Genomic DNA, 8,370 nt, shown 5'->3' on the forward strand with positions numbered 1-8,370 from the left:
TTTATTATTTTTCATGGTTTAAAAGAAGAAAGAAATATATATAAAATAGTTGTTTTATTTTCCTTCTGTTTGATTACTTTGTTTTATTTCTTCTTTGTATCTATTTGTTTTTATCTCTTGACACAATATATAAGCTCCTCTATCAAATTTTCTTCTATCTCTAATGAGATGAATCAACACATCTTCTGGTTTAATTTGTTTTGTTGGTTCATCTTGTCTAATTTTAAGTGTGAACTCCAATATAAACTCTATAAGTAATTGTTCAATAAGTTCAACAGTTTCATCCATACAATTTTCATCACCATTTGCTTTTAAATATTCTTTTATTGTTTTAATGAATGAACCTCTTGTGTAAGTTTTTCGTGATTTAGTTTGTTTAATTTCATCAGAAACATCATCATTTTCTGCCATTTCAATAAGAATAATTTTTAAGTTTTTTTTTATTTTTTATTTTTATGGTAATAAAAAAAGGAAGTAAAAATTTCTTTTATGTAAAAAAGTAAAAATTGGATTGAGTTGAAACTAATAAATCCTTACAAACTTTCTTAATATTGATGCAATATTTTAAAATACTTGCCATTGGAGATGATGCTGCTGAAAAAGTTCAGTTATTGACTACATTTATTGAAGGAAAGTGTCCTAAAGAATATATTCCTACTGTGTTTGAAAATTCTACTAAAACACTTAAAATAGGAGGAAAACAAGTAATTTTAGACTTATGGGATTCAACTGGGTTTGATACTTTACCTTCTATGAGACAACCATTATATTCTAACGTGGATATAATATTAGTTTGTTATAGCGTTGTAAATAAAAAATCATTCATTAATGTAAAAAATAAATGGTATCCTGAAATGAAATCATTATGTCCACATACTCCATTTTTCCTTATTGCTACTCAATCAGAAAAGAGAAAGAAATATAGTGAAGTTAAAAACCCTCTTATTTCTACTGGAGATGGGTTACAGTTATCTAAAGAACTTAAGGCTATTGAATTTATTGAATGTAGTGCTAAAAATAATGAAAATGTTGATTATATCTTTGAACAATGTATTAAAGTTCTTAGTCATGATCTTCATAACCAAAAGTCTCACGATCAACAATCTTTATATGAAGACCGTAGTACGTTTATCTTCTGCTATCTTTTGTTTTTGACTCTTTCCTTTGTCTCTCTCTTTATTGTTTCAAAGTAAATGCCTCTTTTAATTCATTTCAACTCTTTCAGTTTTAAGTTTAATTTAAAACAAACAAAAAAAGAAATTGCTTATTATTAAATTTCTTCTTCTCTAACTGGAAGATAAAAGTTCTTTAATTCATTATAACGAGGGTCTAATTTCATTGTTTTTGATACTCTAAAATATTTTTTGACAAGAGGAATTAATACAACTTTGTTTTTATTCATAAAGAAGCCATGAAAAGCATTCAGATTAATATCACTAATTCCTACAGGATTACGACTTTTTTCTATTAACTTAGAAACTGCATCAACATCATTATCATCTAACCAACTAATGATAAATGAAATATGAATACGATTTTGTTGTGGAAGAACTTCATTTATTATTCTTTCTGTTAGATTTGATTTAAAACTAATTGTTAATTTTTGCAAAGATTTGTTATTTTTAATAGCAGCAAAAACATCTTCTAAAACTGGATATTTGGTACTATCCCCAATACGAACAGTAAGTTCTCTAAGCATAGGCATTGTTTCTAATTTAAATACTACTGAATAATTTGTATCAATCCCAATAGTAGATATACGGTCTCTAATACTTAATGCCATCTTACAATCTTCAGGGTTATCTCTCATCATAAATTTATAAATATTAAACATCTTATACTTCTCTACTATAATATAAATATTATTTAAGTTTTTGGCTTAACTTGAGTTATATTAATATAACAAACAATCTACTTCATTCATTTTTTCTAATTCTCGAAAATGAACTTGGTATGTGTCTAATTGATCAAATACTTTTGATTCAATTCGTTGCATCCTTCCTATTCCTAAAGTAATGGCAACTCCAATTGAATTAATTCCACAACATGGATTAATTCGTGTAGCACTTATAGCAGTTTGACAATTATGAGATACAAGATTAAATCTACATAATGTATCAACAGAATCAAAGTATTTAAGAACAACCATTAAATAACAAGGCTCTAATTTTGTCTATTGAAATAAGTACAACATTTGCCAACAATAATGAAACATTATAAAAACTAACTGACATGCTAATTTGTTGATATTTAAAGTTTTCTTTTTTTTCTTTTTCTGTTATTTTCCAAATACCAAATTATTTATTTGTAGTATCATTAATTTTGATATAAAAAACAAACAAAATATTCATTTATTTTTCTTATTCGTTGATTTAACTTTTGACTTTGTTTTTGGTTTTGTTACTCGTTTTTTCTTTAATGGTGGTGGTGCAGCAACTATTTTTCCACTTGAGGCAAAAACCATTTGACCAGTTCTTTTTCTGTTATCTTTTTGTGTTTCTGTTTCATTCTTTTCTTCCTCATCATCAGTCCAATGAATATCTTCAACTTCTTCAGAAGATTGTTCTCCAAGAAGAAGACTTTCTTCTGTAATTTTATCCTTTAAAGCTTGTTCTATCGGTTTAGAGAATTCTTCTAGTTCTCTTTTGTTTTTTTCTCTTTGTTTTTCAAGAGCACCACGAGCATTTTCTTCAATTTCTTTCAATGCAAGAATATCACCAATGGCTATTCTATTTTTTTTAATATTTCTAACAATCAATAAAACGTCTTTGATTGTTGACATTGGTGGTATTTGATTAGTTTGGGCAATACCATCCATTCTCGTTTCTTCCTCACAATAACCAAAAATATCTTCTGTGTTGAGTTGCATTTGATCAATTAGTGCTTGTGTTTCTTTACTTTGGTCATTAGCTTTAAACAAAATAAGAGCAGTACCACATTCTTCTATACTAAACTCACTAGCTTATATGTTATATTTTGATTCATTATTACTTATAATAATACAAACCATTAGCAATACACGTTATTACTAATTTTTGATTTTCTAAATTAATTTCTCCTTTAATTATTTTTTCTTTCCCTAACACCTCTATATGAGTATTGGTTTCATTTTCTAATTTATACATAAACTTGTCACATAGTTCGTCATACCCGACAATGGCAACTTTAAGTTGTTCAGTTGACATTTCAATATTTTCTCATTACTTTCAACTCAAAATAAATATATTATTAAATATATTAATTTTATTATAATTAAAATTATTTCATTCTTTTTGTTTTAAGAAAGAAAAAACAAAAAAAAACAGTTAATGGAAATACCATTTATTGTCCACTTTATTATTGGACTATCTCTTCGTTTAATATTATTAAATTTTTTACCAACTTACCTTTTACCAAGTAGAGTTGAATTAAATACATCACCGTTTGCTTTGTTAGATCAACCAAATGAAACATTATTAACTGAGGTATTTTCTTATATACCAAAGGAATATCTTTCTTACGTCGTAATTGTATTATCTGTATTACCTTCCTTTCCATTAGTTACAATATCAAAGACATCGGCATGTGTTTTGTTGTATAATCCATTTGGTATCTTAGCATCCTTATCAATATCCAGTTATTCATTAATAACATTATTAGAATCGTTGATTCTTCTTATTCCTAAACATAAACACTTGTTCTCTCCATTCCTTCCAATAACAATCTTTTTATACCCAGCAACATTACCGTTATTACTTCCATTATTACCTTCCCTTTCACCAACAGTACTTCTTACTTGTCCAATATTTTATTATTTCCGCTTTTGTAAAGAACTATTTGTGAGTGATTTAACACCAAACTTAGGTTTATATTGGAATTTATTTACAAATATGTTCCCTGAATATAATTTGATGTATACAGTTATATTACCCTTAATACCATTAATTATTTCTTTCTTTATATTCACTAGAATGATTACTCATCAATTTTATTATTTCTTCTGTGTAATGTTATTGATTGCTGTATGTAATCCTTATCTTTCTGTTCAAGACCTTCTTCTTCCAATGGCTTTGTATAATATCCCATGGTCTCATCTTTGTGTTTATTTCTGGAAAGCAAAGGTATTAACTTTTATTGTTCCTATACTTATTATCATGTTTTCTATGTTTAATGATGCTTTAAAATATGTTTGTTATTATTTATAGTTAAATTTTATTAAACTTATTAATTAGTCATTCTTCAACAGCAACATGGCTTATTCTATGAATTTAGCATTAGGATTTTCCTTATTCTCTTTTAGTGAAGAAATTATTAATGGGTGTCTTCACAACGATTTCCTTGTTAAGCACAAAGTATTAGAAGATCGTCATATTGATAAAATATTCTAGTTGAATAAAATCAGACTTCCAAAACTAAGACATTATTTCAGTTAATTGGTGGTTCTTTTTTATAATTTAATCAATTATTTTTGAGACATATTTTTGTTTTTTTAAAAGACTCTAACATTATCTTTATACAATTTTATAAAGGTTTATATTATAAATAATGATTGTATGTTGTTGAATAGAAGAGTTAAGTTATTGTTATTGAAGCAAGTTAAATACAATAGACACTATTTTATAATTAAAACAAAAAAACAATTTATTAAATTATTAATAATATTTGTAAATAAATTATTTTGTTATTCAAATAAAAATGAATTAATTTTTAAGATAAGGTAAAACATCATTCAAAAAAGATTGAATCTTTTGTAATTGTTCTACAGTTAAATTTAAGTCATCTACAATTTTGTTTTCTAATAATTTTATTAATCTTTCAATAAGGTCTTTTGTTTTAGGAATCATTGTAACATCACATTCAACATTTTTGTGTTGTGTTTTAATATTTTCTTTTCCATTTAATTTTTGAATAATAATTATTAATTCTACTGATGTTTGGTAGAGTTGATTAGCATCATTACATTTATGTACTTTGTGCATTAATTTATGAATTATATGAATAGTTTTTTGTGCCTCTTCATATAATTCTTTTGGTAATTGTCCTTGTTGTTTCATTAATTCTTTATATTCATTAATAGAAATTGATGATGCTTTATTTGGTGTAATTGAGTCTTTTCTTTCTTTTTCCATTTTCTTTTTATAAGTTTCTTGTACTTCACTCAAGAAGATTTCTGAATCACTTTCTGACCATTCTTCACTTTCACTCATTTCTTCTTTATTTTTTGGTTTATTAAAATCTTCACTATCCTCACTTTGACTAGAATCACTATCACTAACTTTATCAATATTATCATTAATAATTACCTCTTTTTCTTCTTCTTTTACTTTATTTTCTTCTTTATTATTAAGAGGTGTAGGTATAGGTTTTTCTGCTTGAGTACTAATAAGAGTTTTACCTTTTTCTGTTTTTTCTTCTTCTTCTCTTTTCTTTCTTAATTCTTCAATTCTTTTTAATTTTGTTTCTTGAATTTTATATGTAATTTCTGGTAATGTTTCACATTCAGGTAAATATTTTCCAAGTTTTATATAAAGGTCGACTATTTTATCATTTAATTGTCTTATTTCATTTTCATATGAAATTATTGATTTTTTCATTGATAACATCATTTCATTTAATGCAGCTGTTTGATCAAAGAATGTAAATCTTTTGATTGTTTCACTATTATCTAACATTGGAATTAATTTATCTTTTATTCCTGGTACAGTATCAAGTTTCTCATAGAAGTCTTTCATTATGTCTTCTTTAAATCCAATTAATCCTTTAATAATAATAGGTATTTCTTCAACAATAACAGAATCACTAATAGATCGCTCATATCGTGGCATTTGATCATTTGAACTAATAATATTCAAAAATTGATTGACGTGATCATATTGTGATAATACATAATCAGAAAATGGTTGCATACATTCTTCTCTAAATGGACATAATGGTTGATTCGCAATAGACTGAACAACTTTACTAATTAAAATCAAAGTACGATGTCCATTATCATTTGGAAGTAACATATTACTACCAAATCGTTGTGGAGAAACAATAGCTGGATTAATGAATCTTAAAAATAAAAATCCACCAATAGCAATTAATGCATTTTCTGGCCATTTTTTCATTACTTCTTTCTTAATAACATTAAGAATATACGAAAAATCTGGAGAAATTAGTTTACTAAGAATATCAAATTTACATACATGCTCTTTTAATATTGTTAATAATGTTTCAATATTTTTATCAACAACTTCCTGTGCTACTTTAGTATTGTCTACTTCAAGTTCATTTGGTTGCTCATTTACAACTTTTATTATTGGATTAATATATTCTTCTAATATTTTTTTTCCTTCTTTTTTCATAAATGATGACATTAAATGAGTAAATCCACCATTCGCTCTAAATAATTGTGCTTTATCTTTTGTATTTCTTACTTCTTCTGTTATGTGTTGTTTTAATAAATAAATTAATACAGCATCATTATCCAAACAATTCCTTATAGCATCCCAAAATGGTACAGTATCAACACCACATGTTCGTATAATAGATGACACAACGTGATAATCTTCTAAACGACAAATCTAACATAATTTAATTATTAATTCTATAAATAATAAAAATACTAATATCATTAACAAACATTCCATATTGCGTTTGATTTAATACTTTCAGGAATGTCTAAACTAATCTCAACTTCCTCTTTAACTTTAGGTTTCTTCTTAAATATCGAGATTCTACTCATTTACCGTATGAACACTTTTGTTAATTTCTAGTTTTACTCCATTTTTTTTTTATCTCAAAAAAAGGATTATATTCAACAGAACTTGTTTTGATTTCCCGTAAAGTTTCTCTTTTGTCCACAAAATTTGTCAAATTTTTATGAAATATGAAAAGACTTTTTTAAAGAATAATTAATTTGTAAAAAGATATTATCCAATAAACTTTTATTTTATCAAAAAATAGAAGACTCAAAGAAAAAAAAACTAAAAATAAAGAAAAATGAAGTCAAAAGCAGAGAAAATAAACAACGAAAGTATAGAACTTGAGTTTCAAAAAGCTTTTAAAGAACAAAAGAAACAGAAGTCAAAACAAAAGAAAAAACCAATACACAATGACTTTGATCAAAAACAATTTGATTTATTAATTCAACAAGAACAAGCAAAAAGACAACTTCAAAAAGAAGAAACAAAAAAACTTGTTGAAGAATATTCTCAACTTACTGCTCCATGTTTCGGAAAAGGTGAAATGATAATTCCAGATTCAATCTCTTTTGGAAAAGAAATTAAACAAATTTCAAAATGTAAAATACCAAATAATTGTACTTGGGACTACAATCTTAATTGTAAAACATTAACATCTCTTTGTATACACAAAGAAGGAAATTTTTTAGTTTGTTCAGGTAATGATGGAATAATTAGAGTGTGTGGCTTAAAAGAAAAAAGTGTTGTTGAAAATTTAATAGGACATCAGTCTATGATTCCTAGAGTTACATTTTATGATAATTTTGTTATTTCTGTTTCAATGGATGGAACTGTAAAGGTTTGGGACATTGTAAAAGGAGAAGTTATTACTGGATGGACGGAAGCACCCAACTCAACTGATGAAAAACCACCATATAAATGTGTTATTGCCAATGAAAATGGTATTTTTGCAGGATGTGCAAACAAAAGAATATTTCAATATGACATAAGAGAAAAAAAACATACGTGTGAATATATAGTTGATTCAATTCCTTTAGATGTTGCTCATTGTGGAAAAGGAATAGTATGTTCATCTGAAGATAAAATAATAAGGTATTATGACTTAGGAAGTGGTTCAGTTACAAAGGAAATTCAAGACCCTAGTATTCAAACAATGTTTTGTTTAAATGATTATCATGGAAAATATGTTATTGCACAATCAATGGATAACTCTATTGTTTGTTTTAGGGGAGATCCATTTAGACAAATGGGTGGAAGGGTATTTAGAGGCCATTATCCAGGGGCTTGGTGTTGTCGTCCTTCTTTTAGTCCAGATGGACAATATATTCTTTCAGGAGATGCTAATGGTAAAATTTTTATATGGAGTTGGAAAAAAGGAAAAATACTAAAAGTGTTTGAGCATGCTCATAAAGGATGTGTAACTGATGTAATTTGGCATTCAACTAATAGTTCCTCATTTATCTCATGTGGATGGGATGGTAATTTATGTTATTGGAATTAATTTACTCTTTATTTATTTTATATAAAATAACTTATTAACAAACATAATAAAAAAAGAAACCAATATAATTTTTTATTCCTTCTTTGTTTATAAGTTCAATTTACTGTTAGTTTAATCCAACTTTTGGAATCCAATTTCAACAGCCTTTTCTCTGAAACATCTTCTGCATAAATCAAGTCCATATTTTCTAATAAGACCTTTACG

At 26.1% G+C, this 8,370-nt stretch overlaps 7 protein-coding genes across 7 annotated transcripts; 3 read left to right on the forward strand and 4 right to left on the reverse strand.

The window, feature by feature from the left end:
* Positions 1-54: 54 nt before the first annotated feature.
* ENU1_070580 (hypothetical protein) lies at positions 55-411 on the reverse strand (the record flags this gene model as incomplete). Its single annotated transcript, XM_008858414.1, has 1 exon — positions 55-411. The coding sequence occupies one exon, from the start codon at positions 409-411 to the stop codon at positions 55-57; it is 357 nt and encodes a 118-aa protein (XP_008856636.1).
* A 143-nt stretch (positions 412-554) lies between these two features.
* ENU1_070590 (Rho family GTPase) lies at positions 555-1,193 on the forward strand (the record flags this gene model as incomplete). The annotated part of the gene is made up of 1 exon (XM_008858415.1): positions 555-1,193. One exon carries the CDS (start codon positions 555-557, stop codon positions 1,191-1,193), a length of 639 nt encoding a protein of 212 aa, XP_008856637.1.
* A 77-nt stretch (positions 1,194-1,270) lies between these two features.
* On the reverse strand, positions 1,271-2,149 carry ENU1_070600 (hypothetical protein; the record flags this gene model as incomplete). Its single annotated transcript, XM_008858416.1, has 2 exons — positions 1,271-1,848; positions 1,909-2,149. The coding sequence occupies 2 exons, from the start codon at positions 2,147-2,149 to the stop codon at positions 1,271-1,273; spliced, it is 819 nt and encodes a 272-aa protein (XP_008856638.1).
* Positions 2,150-2,347: 198 nt separating this feature from the next.
* Positions 2,348-3,185, reverse strand: ENU1_070610 (hypothetical protein; the record flags this gene model as incomplete). Its single annotated transcript, XM_008858417.1, has 2 exons — positions 2,348-2,961; positions 3,008-3,185. The coding sequence occupies 2 exons, from the start codon at positions 3,183-3,185 to the stop codon at positions 2,348-2,350; spliced, it is 792 nt and encodes a 263-aa protein (XP_008856639.1).
* A 123-nt stretch (positions 3,186-3,308) lies between these two features.
* On the forward strand, positions 3,309-4,367 carry ENU1_070620 (hypothetical protein; the record flags this gene model as incomplete). The annotated part of the gene is made up of 2 exons (XM_008858418.1): positions 3,309-4,166; positions 4,212-4,367. 2 exons carry the CDS (start codon positions 3,309-3,311, stop codon positions 4,365-4,367), a joined length of 1,014 nt encoding a protein of 337 aa, XP_008856640.1.
* A 312-nt stretch (positions 4,368-4,679) lies between these two features.
* Positions 4,680-6,706, reverse strand: ENU1_070630 (Ras GTPase-activating protein, putative; the record flags this gene model as incomplete). The annotated part of the gene is made up of 2 exons (XM_008858419.1): positions 4,680-6,545; positions 6,605-6,706. The coding sequence occupies 2 exons, from the start codon at positions 6,704-6,706 to the stop codon at positions 4,680-4,682; spliced, it is 1,968 nt and encodes a 655-aa protein (XP_008856641.1).
* A 257-nt stretch (positions 6,707-6,963) lies between these two features.
* Positions 6,964-8,166, forward strand: ENU1_070640 (WD domain, G-beta repeat-containing protein; the record flags this gene model as incomplete). The annotated part of the gene is made up of 1 exon (XM_008858420.1): positions 6,964-8,166. One exon carries the CDS (start codon positions 6,964-6,966, stop codon positions 8,164-8,166), a length of 1,203 nt encoding a protein of 400 aa, XP_008856642.1.
* Positions 8,167-8,370: the final 204 nt, after the last annotated feature.

This window comes from Entamoeba nuttalli, assembly GCF_000257125.1.
Source record: "Entamoeba nuttalli P19 unplaced genomic scaffold asmbl_3492, whole genome shotgun sequence".
Lineage (NCBI taxonomy): Eukaryota > Evosea > Mastigamoebida > Endamoebidae > Entamoeba > Entamoeba nuttalli.